Source organism: Pongo pygmaeus, chromosome 23, assembly GCF_028885625.2.
Source record: "Pongo pygmaeus isolate AG05252 chromosome 23, NHGRI_mPonPyg2-v2.0_pri, whole genome shotgun sequence".
In the NCBI taxonomy this organism is placed as follows: Eukaryota; Metazoa; Chordata; class Mammalia; order Primates; family Hominidae; genus Pongo; species Pongo pygmaeus.
The window spans coordinates 29,053,453-29,071,767 of record NC_085931.1 but is presented as its reverse complement, the minus strand read 5'-3'; the positions used below and the strand labels follow the sequence as shown (position 1 = coordinate 29,071,767).

General features: G+C 47.1%; 1 protein-coding gene across 1 annotated transcript; it reads left to right on the top strand.

Moving 5' to 3' along the window:
• Positions 1-1,579: 1,579 nt before the first annotated feature.
• LOC129023456 (ubl carboxyl-terminal hydrolase 18-like) lies at positions 1,580-18,304 on the top strand (the record flags this gene model as incomplete). The annotated part of the gene is made up of 10 exons (XM_054470184.2): positions 1,580-1,703; positions 1,826-1,922; positions 2,765-2,910; positions 8,241-8,320; positions 8,866-9,012; positions 10,791-10,886; positions 11,689-11,856; positions 14,098-14,229; positions 14,746-14,795; positions 17,679-18,304. Coding segments are annotated over 10 exons (1,086 nt in total), but the record flags the coding sequence as incomplete, so codon positions are not given.
• Between the last annotated feature and the right edge of the window lie 11 nt (positions 18,305-18,315).

Below are 18,315 nucleotides of genomic sequence, written 5' to 3'. Positions count from 1 at the left end.
CTTTAAACCAGTGCTGGGCGTCTAGAGGCACTTAGCATTAGTTCCCGTCTTTACTGCTACCTTATTCGGGTCTGTCTGGAAGCAGTGTGCTCCTGATAGTCTGGGAGCAGAAATCTGTGCTCACCTGCAACCCCAGATTGTTATTTTCTTACTGTCGTGTCTCATAAGCCAAAGCCCTTTCCCCAAGAATCCTGAGATTAGTGGTACTTCCTCCCTCTTAAATTGCTTACCTTGTGGGGTCTGCTGAGCCTAAGGTTGGGTTGGAAAAGAGGAGGTTGGTTGGTAGGGGTCAGACAAATGTTATCTTTTGTTTTTCTCGTATTCTTGTAAGTTCCTTCTGCCTTTCAGCCTCTCAGGGTGACACTGGATTAGGCGAATCTTCCCCAAAGTTACCTTCTGATTTATTTCCTGCCTCCCTGTAGTGGGGACTGGGCAGAGTCCTCTCCACTGGAGTCCGATATAGACAAACTGGGGAGTCCCTCTTATCCCTGAGCCCCACAGATGCACATTTGGACTTAGCTCCGTGGAGAACGATTTGAATGAGAGGAAGCCATATTCTCAGTTATGCTTTCTCTAATGTTTCTTTTTCTCTCCCAACAATTGCTCATACTACTCATTTGGCAGTAAGTAATATATACTTTTGGTGACATCTCACTTTTCCTAATGGACTATATTAAAACTTTTCTTGTTATCGAACTCTTTTTTTTTGTTGTTGTTGTTGTGAGATGGAGTTTTGCTGTGTCACCTAGGCTGGAGTGCAGTGGCACGATCTTGGCTCACTGCAACCTCTGCCTGCCAGGTTCAAGCAGTTCTCCTTCAGCCTCCCGAGTAGCTGGGATTACAGGCGTGCACCACCACACCTGGCTAATTTTTGTATTTTTAGTAAATATGAGGTTTCACCATGTAGGCCAGGCTGGTATTGAACTCCTGACCTCAGGTGGTCTTCCCGTCTCGGCCTCCCAAAGTGCTGGGATTACAGGTGTGAGCCACTGTGCTTGGCCCTTGTGATAGAGCTTTTTAAAGGTTCATGTTTGATATCTTCTCTCTGATTTGTTTGCAAGCTGAGTGAACACATCGTAGTTGAGAGACTTTACAGGACTTCATGTCCTTAGTAGCTTTAAGAAAAACGTTAGATTTTTGTCAACTTTTTTTTTTTTTTTTTTTTTTTGAGACAGAATTCCACTCTTGTTGCCCAGGCTGGAGTGCAGTGGCGCGATCTTGGCTCACTGCAACCTCTGCCTTCTGGGTTCAAGCAATTCTTCTGCCTCAGCCTCCCAAGGAGCTGGGATTACAGGCACCTGTCATGACACCCGGCTGATTTTTGGATTTTTTTTTTTTTTTTTTTTTTTTTTTGAGACGGAGGCTCGCTCTGTCGCCCAGGCTGGAGTGCAGTGGTGAGATCTTGGCTCACTACAAGCTCCACCTCCCAAGTTCACACCATTCTCCTGCCTCCTGAGTAGCTGAGACTACAGGCGCCCACCACCACGCCCAGCTAATTTTTTTTGCATTTTTAGTAGAGACGGGCTTTCACTGTGTTAGCCAGGATGGTCTCGATCTCCTGACCTCGTGATCTGCCCACCTTGGCCTCCCAAAGTGCTGGGATTACAGGCGCGAGCCACCGCGCCTGGCTGATTTTTGGATTTTTTTTGTAGAGACACGGTTTTACCATGTTGGCCAGGCTGGTCTTGAACTCTCGACCTCAGGTGATCCGCCCACCTCAGCCTCCCAAAGTACTGGAATTACAGGCGTGAGCCACCATGCCCAGCCTTGTCAACTTCTTTACCTAGGCCTTGCCTTCAGCTTTTTTTTTCTCTTCCCCTTATAGGCCTGGTTGGTTTACACAACATTGGACAGACCTGCTGCCTTAACTCCTTGATTCAGGTATTTGTAATGAATGTGGACTTCGCCAGGATATTGAAGAGGTAAGACTGTTCTTCAGGCTGATAAGCGTTTGTATTATTTCTTTTTTCTTTTTTTTGAGATGGAGTCTCGCTCTTTTGCCCAGGCTGGAGTGCAGTGGTGCGATCTTGGCTCACTGCAAGCTCTGCCTCCCGGGTTCAAGCGATTCTCCTGCTTCAGCCTCCCGAGTAGCTGGGACTAGCCCGCCACCATGCCTGGCTAATTTTTTTTGTATTTTTAATAGAGACGGGGTTTCACCATGTTAGCCAGGATGGTCTCGATCTCCTGACCTCGTGATCCGCCCACCTCAGCCTCCCAAAGTGCTGGGATTACAGGCGTGAGCCACTGCACCCAGCCTGTATTATTTCATTTTTAATATATTCCGTTATTCACAGTGACTTGGACTTTTTGAGACCTTCTCTCAAAAGCTGGCAGAGGAAAGACTGGCTTCTGCATATTCTGGCCTACACATTATTTCTAAAACTTCTTAGGTTGGTCTGGGGTGCGGCCCAGGTATCGGTACTTTTTTTTTTTTTTTTTTAAGATGAAGCCTCGCATGATTGCTGGGCAGGGTGCAGAGGGGCCAAGGCAGCAGTCGTGCTGATCCCCCTCTCTAGAGGGTCCCCTGTAGAGCAGATTCACTCATATGGTGCTGCTCAACCTTGACCACACATTGAAATAATCTGAGGAACTGAAAAATTCTGGTAACTGCCCGTGCCCCGCACCCCCTGACCCAGAATTCTGGTTTAATTTGTATGGGAGTGGCCTGGATATGAAGATTTGCAATTTCTCCCAAGTGATTCCAGTGTGCACCTAGCTTTGAGAACTACATGTAAGGAGGTTTCTGGCTGTTCTTGTGTGGCAGGATCACGGTGCCCAGGGGAGCTGATGAGCAGAGGAGAAGCGTCCCTTTCCAGATGCTTCTGCTGCTGGAGAAGATGCAGGACAGCCGGCAGAAAGCAGTGCGGCCCCTGGAGCTGGCCTACTGCCTGCAGAAGTACAATGTGCCCCGTAAGATACCCTCCCACTGGGCTCCTGGCTGCTGATCCAAAGGGGGTGGGAAGCTTAGAGAGAGAGTGAAGAGAGGAACTAATGGGCAGTGAAGCAACAAGAAGGAAGTTAGGTAGCCTGGACCCCTCAGATAATAGAGACATTTGCGTAAGAGGCACACATCTTTGGAGGTGCAGAATTGATATTATTTATGGACATTTACTTCCGTACCTACCCTTTTTCTGCCTCTCAGTAGAGTAAGTGAAGGCATCTCCTCCAAGCTTATTCCACCACAGTTAGGGAACTGCAGGAAAACAGAATAAAGGAATAAAAAAGAGAAAACGTGTTCTACAAAATAATTCACAAATAGGTTAGGTGTTGTTTTTTTTTAGATAGCTATATTGAGATGTGCATCACATACTGTAAAATTCATCCATTTAAAAACATACAATTCAAAGGTTTGTAGTGTATTCACAGAGTTATGCCTCCATCATCACAATCTAATTTCATAACATTTTCATCACCCCCAAAAGAAATCCCACACTTGCAGGTTTTCCCTTGTGTCTAATATATTGCTTTTCTCTTGCTGCTTTGAGAATTGTCTTTAACTTTTGAAATTGATGACGATGTGTCTTGATGTGGGTTGCTTTAGATCAGTCTTATTGGTGTCCTTTGGGCTTCCTGGATGTGGATTTCTATTTCCTTCCCTGGGTTGGGAAGTTTTCAGTCATTATAGGTATGTGTTGCTTACCAACAGAGATATGTTCTGAAAATGCATCAGAAGGTGAATTTGTCATTGTGTGGACATCATGGAGTGGACTTACACAAACTTAAATGGGACAGCCTACTACACAGCTAGGCTGCATGCTATGGCCACTATGGTAATGTGGTCTGCCATTGACTGAAATGTTGATCTCCAACTCGTGACTGTTATTTCTTTGGATAAGCTTTCTGTCTCTTCTCACTCTCCTCCTTCTGGGACTCTGATAATGCCTATTTTGGTCTGCTTGATGTCCCCTAACTCTCTTAAGATATCTTCACTCTTTTTCATTCTTTTTCATTTTTGCTCCTCTGAATGATTTCCAGTGACCTATCTTCTAGTTTGTTAATCCTTTCTTCTGCTTGATTTAGTCTGTTGAGCTTCCCTTTTGAGCTCTTATTTCAGTTATTGTATTCTTCAGCTCTATTATTTCTTTTGAACTTTTTCTGTCTCTTTGCTGAAATTCTTACTTTGTTCATGCATTGCTGTCCTAGACATGGTAAGCATCTTCATGATCATTATTTTGAATTGTCTGTAAGGTAAGTCACTTATCTTCATTTCACTGGGGGCATTTTCTGGAGATTTATCTTGTTCTTTTGCTTGGAACATATTTCTCTGTTCTTCATTGTTCTTGATTCTCTGTTATTTTCTGTACTTTAGTTAAGAAAAATACCTCTCCCAGGCCGGGCGCGGTGGCTCACGCCTGTAATCCCAGCACTTTGGGAGGCCGAGGCGGGCAGATCACGAGGTCAGGAGATGGAGACCATCCTGGCTAACATGGTGAAACCCCGTCTCTACTAAAAATACAAAAAATTAGCCGGGTGTGGTGGCGGGCGCCTGTAGTCCCAGCTACTCGGGAGGCTGAGGCGGGAGAATGGCGTGAACCCAGGAGGCGGAGCTTGCAGTGAGCCGAGATCGCACCACTGCACTCCAGCCTGGGCGACAGAGTGAGACTCCGTCTCAAAAAAAAAAAAAAAAGAAAAAAAGAAAAATACCTCTCCTAGTCTTGTCCCACTGGCCTTGTATAAGAGACGAACTTACCAATTAGCCCTGCCAGACACTTGGAGCGCCTCTTGACCCTTTGTGTTGTCCAAACTGTCATCTATGTTCTTAGCGGCCCTCAGGAGATTAGAGTGTGTCAAGTCCTGTCAGTGGCCCAGACAGGGGAAATAGAAACCAGCCCCTTGAGGTGCAGCTGGAGACGTTGGGGCATTAAATGTGTGTTCCAGTTTATTCTATCCTCAGGGAAAAGCTGGGAGCGTGAGTTTATCCGCCACTTGCTCTGCAAAATGCTGGACAGAGGATCTGTGGCAAGTGCCTGCACTTGTGTTTAAACTGCACACTCTTTCATGCATTGTTTTACTCTTTGTCACCCCCAGGGGCCTAGTGAATGCTGGCTGCTCTCTGCTTAGAGACAGACAGGTTAGTTGGAAGCTTGACGCTATCTGTCGAGCAAACCAATGGGAGCAGCTGTGGAGGTGCTCACTTGCCTGTTCAGGGTCTCAGAGGAGCAGTGGTTTCCTGGTCTGTCAGCTCCTAGATGCATGGAAACCCCAGGGCAGCAGCTGCACTGTGCAGACAAACTCCTTCTAGGGAGAAAGTGGGAGCCGGGCCTTTTTGCCTGTTCACGCTGCACTGGGCCTGGGGGGGATGTTCTTTGGTGTCTGTGCCCCTGTGGGACTCACAAATACAGAGCCTTGTCAGCTCCCAAAGCTCGGTGACTGAGGAGCTAGACCTTCATTTGAGAGGGGTAAATGTTGTGTACTCAATGTGTGAAGTTAGAGACCTGATTTATCGTAGAGCAGGGGGTGGGAGAAGGCATGGGAATTGCCCACAGGCCTGTCCTGACTCCTGGAAATCTATTGTTTACCTGCCTCATTGGCTCCAGGTGCAGGCCAGTTATTAATAGAAGCCCATCCCTCGGGCAACAGCTAGGAGAGCCCACAGACATATCCTTCCAGGGAGAAACTAGGAGCCTGGCATTTCTGCCGGTTTGCTCTGTGCTGAGCACAGGAGCACAGCTACTGGAAGTGATCACGTGCCCATTTAAAACTGCCTCTTTGCCCTCTGTGGTCGCAGAGGATTCATAACTGCTGACCCATGTCTGCTCCCAGAGCTAGGTGACCTAGCAGCCACTAGGGTTAGTGGGAACTGCAAAAGCTGGGGCTGCCTATGTGTGGTCCAAACCCTCCCCTCTCCAGGAGACAGCTGGGAGTAGGGATTCCTTCCTCACAGTAAGGTACTGTGTCTAGGGTGGGGCTTGTGGAGCGAGTGTGTCTCAGCTTTTCCAACCCATTGCGATGTGGGTATTCTCCCCATTGCCCCCAGTGCAGGCCTCTCTCAGCTAGTTTCTGGGTTTCTTTTTCAGAGGGAGTTGATCTGTGTGTAGATGAGAGTTTTACCGTGTGTCCATGGGAGAAGGGAGCACCAGGAGCCTCCTCCTCTACCATCTCGCTTATGTCACCCTCTGTGATTCTTTTTATACATAGTTGAATTTGATTCACTAATATTTTTTTGAGGAATTTTGCATTTATGTTCACAGGAGATACTGGTTTTTAGGTTTTTTTCTTACAATGTTTGTCTGGTTTTGGTGTTAGGATAATGCGTCAGAGAATGAGTTAGGAAGTGTTCTCTCTGCTTTTGTCTTCTGGAAGAGGTTGTAGGGAATTGGTATAATTTTTCCCATAAATGTTTGGTAGAACCCATCGTTCACTAGTGAACCCACCTGGGTGTAACTGAGTACTCCCATTTTCTAAGAGATCGTTTCATTAGTTTTCTTATTATTTTCTTTTCACTTTTCCTCTTCCCATCCCTCACCCCTCACTGCGGCTGGCCTTGTTTCCTGTTTCCTGTTAGCCCTTTAGAAATGCAAATATCACCTTTCGCCTACCCCTCTCCAGACATTCCCTGCTGGGCAAAAGGAAGAATCCGTAAATGGAGGTAGGCTGATGGAGGTTTGATTGAGAACAGGGCAAGTTCTTCCAGCTGATCTTTCCTGAGACTTGGCAGTAGATTTGCAGCCCAAAGCATACCCACCAGGGAACTCTCCCTGCCAGGGGGTGGCTTCGAAACTTCCACCCTCTAGGGGTTTGTCTTTCACCCACTAGGAAGGCATGGAGAAAGCATGCCCACTTGGCCACTTTTATAATTTACTTCTGCCCAGAAAGGCGCCAACTCAGCTGCTGGGAACTTGATAACTGCCCGGTAGAAAACCGCCATTGCTCACTCCCCCCACCCCCACAACACACCTTATGAAAATGCCCCTCTCTCCTCCAAAGGAGAAATGGCACATTAAAAGGCAGGATGTGTCTTGCTCCTTCCCCCAGGCTGGCTTCAGAATAAATTCACGTTTGTATATAAAACCTTTTGTATCACATTTTTTTTTTGTATCAGAGTTAGTTGAACTCTACATGCGGTGAGCAGCTCATCAGCTTTTCGGCTGCATGGGTACTGTGTTCAGCTTTCCTTCCGTCCTCAGTCTGGAGAACCTCAATCAACCTAGCTCCAGATTTATGGATTCTTTCTTTTGCCAGCTCTAATCTGCTATTGACCTCCTCTAGTACATTTTTCATTTCAGTTACTGTTCTCCTCAACTCAAGAGTTTCTGCTTGGTTCTTTTTTTATAGTTTTTTCTTTATTGATACTTTTTATTTGGTGAGGCAGCATTTTTATAGTTTCTTTTACTTCCTTGACATGGTTTTCTTTATTTCTTTGAACATATTATAACAGCTAAAGTCTTTGTTTAGTAAGGCCAACATCTAGGGCTTCTCAGTGAAAGGTTCTACTGATTGCTGTTTTCCTGTGTGTGGCCATGCTTTTCTGTTTCATCGTATGTCTTGTCTCTTTTGTTGGAAAATGAACATTTTAGATAATGTAAGGTGGCAACACTGGACATCAGAGGTCCCCACAGCAGGGTTTGTTGTTGTTGCTGTTTTATTGTTACTGGGCAGTTCGTGATTCTGTATTCGCCTTCATTGCTTTCTTGCATGTGGCCTTGTGGTCAGCCAGAGGGGAGGGATCGGAGCCCTCTCAGGTCTTACTTGGGCATGCGCCTGGCCTTCTAGATCATCAGGAATGTATCAGTGCTTTTCAAAGTCCCTGTGGACATCTCATTCCCCAGGCTGAGTGCAGTGGTGACATCACAGCTCACCGTAGCCTCAACATCCTGGGCTCAAGTGATCCTCCTGCTTCAGCCTCCCGAGTAGCTCTGACTACAGGCATGCACCACTACCCTCAACTAATTTTTTAAATTTTTTATAGAGATAGAGTCTTGCTATGTTGCCCAGGCTGGTCTCAAACTCCTGAGTTCAAGCGATCCTCTCACCTTGGCCTCCCGAAGTGTTAAGATTATAGGCATGAGCCACTACACCTGGCACTGGAGCTTAAGTTTTAAGAGGCGTTCTCAAAAATCAATAGCAAACTTACCGTTCATTTATTGATCACTTCTTCTGTAGTGCCAACTTAGCCTTGCAGTGGGGTGGAGGGCTAGGAAGAGACAAAGTGATGAGTGTTCATGTGTGTCTAAGTACCAGGGCATGAGAAACAACTCTGAAGACCTCACTAATTGGCTGTTCCTTTTCTCTGTGGCCAGTGTTTGTCCAACATGATGCTGCTCAACTGTACCTCAAACTCTGGAACCTGATGAAGGACCAGATCACTGATGTGCACTTGGTAAGAACCTAGAACAAGAGCACTCGGAAGCTTAAGATGCTGCTCATTTCCCTCATTCAGCTGTTGTTCCTGTAGTGTGCAGAGAAATAAAAGAGTTAATCCCCTGTGATCCCAGCACTTTGGGAGGCCGAGGCGGGCAGATCACGAGGTCAGGAGATCGAGACCATCCTGGCTAACACGGTGAAACCCCGTCTCTACTAAAAATACAAAAAAATTAGCTGGGCGTGGTGGTGGGCGCCTGTAGTCCCAGCTACTCGGGAGGCTGAGGCAGGAGAATGGCGTGAAGCCGGGAGGCGGAGCTTGCAGTGAGCTGAGATCTTGCCACTGCACTCCAGCCTGGGCGACAGAGCAAGACTCCATCTCAAAAAAAAAAAAAAAAAAAAAGAATCCACATAAAACACTTATCACAGTCTCATAATATTGTTACTGGTATTATTTTGCACCTTTGTGAGGAGCTTCTGTCTCTTGGCTTCACCTTCTGGCAGTTGGCCTGACCTGGCTTATGGTGGTGTTCCCATCTCACCTCTCTGCTCCCCCTCTTGCAGGTGGAGAGGCTGCAGGCCCTGTATATGATCCGGATGAAGGACTCCTTGATTTGCCTTGACTGTGCCATGGAGAGTAGCAGAAACAGCAGCATGCTCACCCTCCCACTTTCTCTTTTTGATGTGGACTCAAAGCCCCTGAAGACACTGGTAAGGGGATTCTCTTGGTATTTGCTGCCCCTGTATGTGTTAGTCCATTTTCTGTTGTTATAACTCAATATCTGAGACCAGGTAATTTATTTCTTACAGTTCTGGAGGCTGGGAAGTCAAGGTTGAGGGGCTGCTCCTGGTGAGGGCCTGCTTGCTGGTGGGGACTCTCAGAGTCCTGAGGCGAGGCAGTGCAGGGCATCACATGGCGAGGGGGCTGACCGTGCTAATGTGCCAGCTCAATTCTCTTTTCCTCTTCGTATGAAGCCACCAGTCCCACTCCCAGGATAACCCATTAACCCATTAACCCATTAATCTATGAGTGGATTAATTCATTTATGAGGGCTGTGCCCTCATGATGCAATAACTCCCCCCACCCCCACCACACCTTTTTTTTTTGGAGACAGAGTCTTCCTCTGTCGCTCAGGCTGAAGTGCAGTGGCGCAAACTCAGCTCACTGCAACCTCCGCCTCTGGTGTTAAGCGATTCTCCTGCCTCAGCCTCCCAAGTAGCTGGGATTACAGGTGCCCACCACCATGCCCAGCTAATTTCTGTATTTTTAGTAGAGATGGGGTTTCACAACGTTGGCCAGGCTGGTCTGAAACTCCTGACTTCAAGTGATCCACCTGCCTCAGCCTCCCTGGGATTACAGGCATGAGCCACCTTGCCCTCCTCAATTATCTCTCAAAGTCCCTGCCTTTCCATACAGCCACATTGGGAATTCAGTTTTAACCCGGGTTTTGGGGAGGACAAACCCTCAAAGCATCGCACCACACAGCACAGTGTGGCCAATTCCCCCTCCCCTCTTTGATCTATCTCTGGCTTCGGAAAAGTCACTTATTTTCATGGCTCTGGCCAATTTCTCCTTTGTTTCGGCAAAAATGTTTTCCCTCCTACCTCCCTTCCCTCATCCTGCTCCCTTAATAGGAGCCCCCTCCTGTTTTGTTCCTCCCGTCAGTAGGTGCCCTTTGAGATCCTGCCAGGTGGACCACACCAGGCCAGGCATTAAGGGGGATATGAGGAGAACCAGGAGAAAAGCTGAAACCCTCAGCTGCAAAGTGTGGGGAGGCTGTACCTGATACAGTTCGGGTCTGTGTCCCTGCCCGAAAATCTCCTGTTGAGTTGTAATCCCCAGTGTTGGAGGTAAAGCCTGGTAGAAGGAGATTGGATCATGCGGGAGGGTTTCTCGTGAATGGTTTGGCACCATCCCCCGTGGTACTGTCTTTGTGACAGTGAGTTCTCATGAGATCTGGTTGTTTAAAAGTGTGGAGCCGGGCTGGGTGTGGTGACTCACGCCCATAATCCCAGCACTTTGGGAGGCTGAGGTGGGCGGATCACCTGAGGTCAGGAGTTTGAGACCAGCCTGGCCAACATGGTAAAACCCTGTCTCTACTAAAAACATAAAAAATTAGCTGGGTGTGGTGGCACAGCCTATAGTCCCAGCTACTTAGGAGGCTGAGGCAGGAGAATCGCTTGACCCCGGGAGGCGGAGGTTGCGGTGAGCCGAGGTCGCGCCCCTGCACTCCAGCTCCCAACTTGGTCTCTCGCACCTACTCCTCCCAGGTAAGACACCTGCTCCTGCTTGGCCTTCCGCCATGATTGGGAGCTTCCTGCTGCCATGCTTCCGGTCAGCCTGCAGAACCATGAGCCAATCAAATTTCTTTTCTTATAAATTACCCAGTCTCAGCTATTGTCTCACAGCAGTGTGAGAACAGATGAATATAGTACTCAAGGTGGGAAATACCAACGCTGCTTTTTCCCTGTTCTCTTGGGTGGGACAGGAGGACGCCCTGCATTGCTTCTTCCAGCCCAGGGAGTTATCAAGAAAAAGCAAGTGCTTCTGTGAGAACTGTGGGAAGAAGACCCATAGGAAACAGGTACTCATTCCCTAAATCCCTCGGTGCATATGGGGGATTTGTTCCAGGACCCCTGCTTTTACCAAAATACACACACACTCAAGTCACACCCAGTCGGCCCTGTGGAACCCACGTATAGGAAAAGTCAGTCCCTCATGTATGCGATTGTGCATCTGGGATACTGTATTTTTGATGAGCATTTGGTTGCAGATGTGGAACTCGTGCCTATGGGGGAGGGCAGACTGTATTTATTTACAACAATTTGTGTATAAGTGGACCCACACAGTCCAAACCCGTGCTGTTCAGGGGTCATCTGTCCTTCACTAGTCTGGGGTTGCCCCCTGTGGATTTCCTGATAGAATCATCAGAGGCCCCCGAGGACACCCGGCAGTGGGTGAGAAAGGGAATCTGGGTCTGGCTAGTATCTGGGACGCTGGGGTTCTGATATCCAGAGCCATGGATGTGGCTTCTCATGGTCGCATCACTGAGAGGGCCTGCAGGAGGGGGCCTGAGAGCAGCCAGCAGGGCGTTTCCCTCGGGGCAAGACCAGCTCCCTGGAGCAGACGCGGTGGCTCCCTGGGTCCTGGTACCTGTGCAGAGCCCCGTGCCCTTGTGCCTGTTGTGGGGGGCCACACGGTGGTCGAATAGCCAAGTTTTGCATTATTCTCAGAGGAGCTCAGCAGATTCAGTGAACAGGTGCCTTGAACTCCGTGATGTCACCCTGCTCCCCTCTTTTTGGGAAGAACACGTTGCTAGCCCTGACATTTCTCTGACTCTCTCATTCCAAGTGGACTTTATCTCCAGAGCGATTTTGTTTTTTCAGGTCTTGAAGCTGACCCATTTTCCCCAGACCCTGACAATCCACCTCATGCGATTCTCCATCAGGAATTCACAGACGAGAAAGATCTGCCACTCCCTGTACTTCCCCCAGAGCTTGGATTTCAGTCAGGTCCTTCCAACGAAGCAAGAGTCTTGTGATGCTGAGGAGCAGGTGGGATGATCCCGACCTCCTTGCCATCCTGCTTCTCCCCAGATGCCACGTCCTTTCCGTTTTCCCTTCCTTCACTCCCAGTCTGCTAGGAGCCACCTGTTCCTCAGAGACTGTCCCCAGCCTCAAAAGACTTTCTTCTTTCTGAATATTGGATTTGTGTTCATATGCCTCACAGCACTGAGGGACAGAATCCAGAATTCAGTAGGCTCCTTTGGAAGTAACGTGGAATACATAGAAATGCATAGGCAAACATGTCATTGTGGGTTCTTAGTACCAACCAAACTTTCTTCTTCAGATGGCGTGTGCCCACTTTGAGAATAATCATAAAGTAGCCAGTTGACTGGACCACATTTAATCAGAGTAAAGTTTAATTTACTTGTCCTGAGATAATAACTCATTGAGAGATTCTGAGAAAAAAAGAGACACAAGGCCAGGTGATGTGGCTCATGCCTGTGATCCCATACCTCGAAAGGCTGAGGCAGGAGGATTGCTTGAGCCCAGGAGTTCGAGACCAGCTTCGGCAACATAATGAGACCCCCGTCTCTCAAAAAAAAAAAAAAAAAAAGAAAAGAAAAAAATTGGCTGGGTGTGGTAGCACAAACCTTTATTCCCAGCTACTTGGGAGGCTGAGTGGGAGGATCACTTGAGCCCAGGAGTTTGAGGCTGCAGTGAGCTATGATCTATCATTGTACTCCAGCCTGGGTGACAGCGCAAGACACTGTCTCTAAAAACAAAACAAGAAAAACTAAAAAAAAAAAAAAAAAAAAAAAAAAAAAGACAAATATCTTTTTTCCATAGATTTGAAATGCTACATAGCAAATTTTGTATTCCCATATGTACAGGTCTATTTTTGGAGTGTCTCTTCTGTTTTATTGGTCTGTTTGGCTATTTATGCCAAATAATAATTAGAAAATTAAGGCCTGATAATACGTTACAATAGCTCCTATTATATGATTTCTTTAGCTACTTAGGCCGTATACATTTCATAGGATTCTCTTTTTCTTTCCTTCTAGTTCTTTTTATTTCTACCTGCAGATTCTGCCCGATGAAGTATATTTAAAATTGTTTTTCACTTAAAAAAGACTTTTTTGGCTGGATGCAGTGGGTCACGCCTGTAATCCCAGCTCTTTGGGAGGCCAAGAGGATTGCTGGAGTCCAGGAGTCGAGCCCAGCTGGACCACAAAGCAAGACTCAACCTTTGCAACAACAACAACAAAGACTTTGTTATGGAACATTACAAATAGATACCAAAGTGTGTAGTGAAGGAAGAGTTAGACAGTGAATCCTCGGCTATAACAGTTACCAAAACTCATGGCAGGTCTTGCTTTTCCTATAACCCACCCTCTTGTTTCACCCAACCCTGTACTGGATTTTTTTGAAGCAAATCATACTATTTCATTTATAAACACTTCATTATGTATCCCTAAAGAATAAAAGCACTCAAAAGATAATCATCTCCATCTTGCAATTCCTTAATAGCATCAAATATCTGGTCAACGTTCAGACTTCCTGACTGTTGTATAATCTATGTGTTTTGTTTGACGCTAGATCCAAACAACGCCTACACTTGCATTTGGTTAAGTTTCTTTCTTAAGTTCCTTTTAGATTTCCGCTCATTTTCTTTTCCTTGCAGTTGATTTGGTTGAATATTTTTTTCAAATGCCAGCACTGGCTGGTTGGTATCATTTAACATGTTCCTGTAACCTTTTTATTTCTTGTAAACTAATATTTAGATACAGATATTGCCCTGCATTTTGTAAAGTTCTGCACAAAGTCTGCAAATGGAAATAGGGATAATTTCAGCCTCCACTGGGGGTGACTCAGCTTTACGTGTGCCGCCCTTGCCCTCTGTCTCCCCTCCCTCTACAAAAGACTTTTTTGGCTGGGTATAGTGGCTCAGGTTAGGGTCATTCCTGAGCTTGTGGAGAAACAGAACTGTGTTCTGATGATCCCCACCCCTCCCAGGGGGAAGTTCCAATCTTGCCTTGGCTTTAGGGGCCTCTCTCGTGACCTCCTGCCTTCCATCTCTTGTGTGCTCTGCCTGTCAAGCTGCTGAGCCTTCGCAGTACAGGATCCACACTCAGGAAAGCCCCTCCTGGAGGGTGCCCACTGGCCGTGGGTCGGGACTGTTTTCTAATATTCTAAAGTCCCAGAGTCGGACCTAGGGTGGGCAGGTATAAGTGTGTGAGGCAGTCGTGTTTGTGGTGGTGGGTGAACTGTCTCGTGCCTGTTTCTTTCCAGCCTGGAGGGCAGTTTGAGCTTTTTGCTGTGATTGCGCACGTGGGAATGGCAGACTCCGGTCATTACTGTGTCTACATCCGGAATGCTGTGGATGGAAAATGGTTCTGCTTCAATGACTCCAATATTTGCTTGGTAAGAAACATCGTCCACAATTGCCTCCTGCCCTGGATTGGCCACCTCTAGCAAATGCTGGGCTCAGGGCTGCATGGGTCTCCGAGATCAAGACACACTGTGGTCCTGCTGTCTGGGTGTGAGGCCTTTGATGAGGGTTCAAGCCTTTTTCGGTCTGAAGTCCCCATGTGGTTTGCACCTCTGTAAGGGTTCAATTCACTTCCCTCCACTTCTAAGTTTTTGGTGCTCTAGGCTCATGCTCTGCAGCTTTCTGCTTTGTGGGAAATGTCTAGAGAGCAAGGAGAGTTAGAAATATGTAAGTTAGGCCTCTGGGATAAGCATGACCAAGTTTAAACACAGGGACAAGGGCGCTAAAAATACTTCATTGCACAAGACATCCTCCTGCTGTTGCTCCAGGCTCTTGGGAGTTGCTAGGGGTGGGCTTGTCTGGAGGATGAGGGGCACACCATAGCATCCTGTCCTCTGTGGGTGCTTGTGTCAGCTGGCTGCTTGACCTCATTTGTTTCTGGCTTCCAGGTGTCCTGGGAAGACATCCAGTGTACCTATGGAAATCCTAACTACCACTGGTAAGAAACGGATTTGGGTAATGGGAGTCTGATGAGCTCACATAGGGTCCTTGGAGCTGCAGGAAATGCCCGTGGATTCCCCTGTTACTAACATGCTGATGGCTGGCTCACTGTCCGCCTCATCTCCAGCACTCACCCCACCACCCCATGCTTGCCTCACACGTCACACTCCAGGAATATTAAAGTACAGGTAGCTGCCAATCAGCCGTGCCCTCCATCTCCCGTTTGCTGTGCACATGCAGTTCCCGGCCGTATTGTCCTCCTCGTTTACCATCTAGGCCAACTCCCCACTCATGTTTTCATACTCATGGCCTTTTCCTATCCTGTGAAGCCTTTGCTGATTCACCCAGATTCGTAGGGGCTTCTTGTATGGTTTTCTTTCTTTTTTTTTTTTTTTTTTTTTTGACGGAGTCTCGCTCTGTTGCCGGGCTGGAGTGCAGTGGCACAATCTTCGCTCACTGCAACCTCCGCCTCCCAGGTTCAAGCGATTCTCCTGACTCAGCCTCCTGAGTAGCTGGGACTACAGGTGTGTGCCATCAGGCCCAGCTAATTGTTTTTTGTATTTTTAGTAGAGACAGTGTTTCGCCACGTTGGCCAGGATGGTCTCAGTCTCTTGACCTCATGATCTGCCTGCCTCAGCCTCCCAAAGTGCTGGGATTACAGGCATGAGCCACCACACCCGGCCTTCTTATATGCTTTTATTGCATTTGAGCATACCTCTTTTACAGCAAAGATCTTTTTTTTTTAATTTTATTTTTAGAGATGGAGTCTTGCTTTGTTGTCCAGGCTGGAGCACTGTGGTGTGATCATAGCTCACTGCAGCCTTGAACTCCTGGGCACAGGTGATCCTCCCACCTCAGCCTCCTGAATAGCTGGGACTACAGGCATGCACCACCATCCCTGGCATATTTTAAAAAAATGTTTGTAGAGATGAGGTCTCGCTGTGTTGCCAGGCTTGTCTCAAACTACTAGGCTCAAGCCATCCATCCATTTCAGCCTCCCAAAGTGCTTGGATTATAGGCATGAACACCGCGCCTGGCCATCACACTGTTTTTTTTTTTTTTTTTTTGAGATGGATTCTTGCTCTGTCACCCAGGCTGGAGTGCAGTAGTGGGATCCCAGCTCATTGCAAGCTCCGCCTCGTGGGTTCACGCCATTCTCCTGCCTCAGCCTCCCGAGTAGCTGGGACTACAAGCGCCTGCCACCACTCCTGGCTAATTTTTTTATATTTTTAGTAGAGACGGGGTTTCACCGTGTTAACCAGGATGGTCTCGATCTCCTGACCTCGTAATCCGCCCACCTCGGCCTCCCAAAGTGCTGGGATTACAGGTGTGAGCCAATAAATATTTTTATAATCATTAACTACCGAGGAGAAGCTGGAGAGAAAAAAGGTGGATGAAGTTAAAGCAGAGAGACTTTGTAAATTTCTTGGCTGAGCTTTGAGACTGTATATCAGAGATGCTATTTGAGGTGATTTTCAGCTACAGAGATAGGCCTGGTCATTTGACAAATAACGGATTAGGTGAAGCTTGCGTTTGAAATCCTCCTCCTACTTTGCATCTTTCTCTCTCGTTTATTCTGAGCATCCATCTTAGACACCCAATCTTTGTCACTTTGTGGTTGTCATTGATTTCCCTGTTATTGAGATTAGAGATTGGCAGACTTTCTCTGTAAAGGGCTGGAGAGAAAGTACTTCAGACTTTGTGGTCTGTACAGTGTCTGTTATAACCACTTAACTCTGCCCTATAGAGCAAAAGCAGCCGTAGACAGTACATGAGCAGATGAGCATGGCTGGGGTCCAATTACATTTACTTGCAAAAAGAGGCTTGGAGACTGGGTGTGACCTCACACCTTTAATCCCAGCACTTTGGGAGGCCGAGGCAGGAGGATCACTTTAAGCCAGGAGTTCAAGACCAGCCTGGGCAACAAAGCAAGACTCCATCTCTACAAAAAATTAAAAATTATTATAGCTAGGCATGGTGGTACACACCCGTAGTCCTAGCTACTCAGGAAGCTAAAACTGAGGCAGGAGGGTCAGTTGAGCCCAGGAGCACGAGGCTGTGGTGAGCTATTATTGTGCCACTGCGCTCCAGCCTGGTGACAGAGCAAGAACCGGTCTCATCAAAAAATAAACAAAAGGCTGGGCATGGTGGCTCACGCCTGTAATCCCTGCACTTTGGGAGACTGAGGCGGGCAGATCGTGAGGTCAGGAGATTGAGACCATCCTGGCTAACACGGTGAAACCCTGTCTCTACTAAAAATACAAAAAGCTGGGCGTGGTGGTGGGCACCTGTAGTCCTAGCTACTTGGGAGGCTGAGGAGGGAGAATCGTTTGAACCTGGGAGGCAGAGGTTGCAGTGAGCCAAGATTGTGCCACTGCACTCTAGCCTGGGCTACAGGGCAAGACTCCATTTAAAACAAACAAACAAAACATAATGCATATTCTCTCTTATAAATGGGAGCTAAACATGGGGACTCATTGACTTAAAGATGGCAACAACTGGGAACTGCTGGATGGGGAGGGAGAGGAGGGGTGAAAGACTAACTGTTGGGGAGTATGCTCATATCCACATGACAAACCTGCACATGTGCTCAGCTGAATCTAAAAAGTTGAAAGTAGATTTAAAAAACCCCAAGAGGGCTGGATTTGGCTTGTGTGCCCATAGCTTGTTAACCTCCGCTTTAGATATTAACTAATAGAAACGTAGTGCTTATCTTCCCAGGCCACACCTATTTTGTTCCTCTCCGAGGTGATGGATAGATGAAGGCTTAATCCAGCTACCTGGAAGTTTGCTGACGCTTGTCCTGTCATGGATTAATGAAGCATTGTTTTCTGATGAAGATTTCATGCCGCTGTGCTGATGTGTCTTTTCTTCTCTCTAGGCAGGAAACTGCATATCTTCTGGTTTACATGAAGATGGAGTGCTAATGGGTATGCCCAAAACCTTCAGAGATTGACATGCTGTCATTTTCCATTTCCGTTCCTGGATCTACAGAGTCTTCTAAGAGATTTTGCAATGAGGAGAAGCATTGTTTTCAAACTATATAACTGAGCCTTATTTATAATTAGGGATATTATCAAAATATTTAACAATGAGGCCCCTCAGATCCTGATCAGTCAGAATGGATGCTTTCACCAGCGGACCCGGCCATGTGGCTGCTCGGTCCTGGGTGCTCGCTGCTGTGCAAGACATTAGCCCTTTAGTTATGAGCCTGTGCGAACTTCAGGGGTTCCCAGTGGGGAGAGCAGTGGCAGTGGGAGGCATCTGGGGGCCAAAGGTCAGTGGCAGGGGGTATTTCAGTATTTTACAACTGCTGTGACCAGACTTGTATACTGGCTGAATATCAGTGCTGTTTGTAATTTTTCACTTTGAGAACCAACATTAATTCCATATAAATCAAGTGTTTTGTAACTGCTATTCATTTATTCGGCAAATATTTATTGATCATCTCTTCTCCATAAGATACTGTGATAAACACAATCATGAATAAAGTTATTTTCCACAAAAGGACTTTGCCG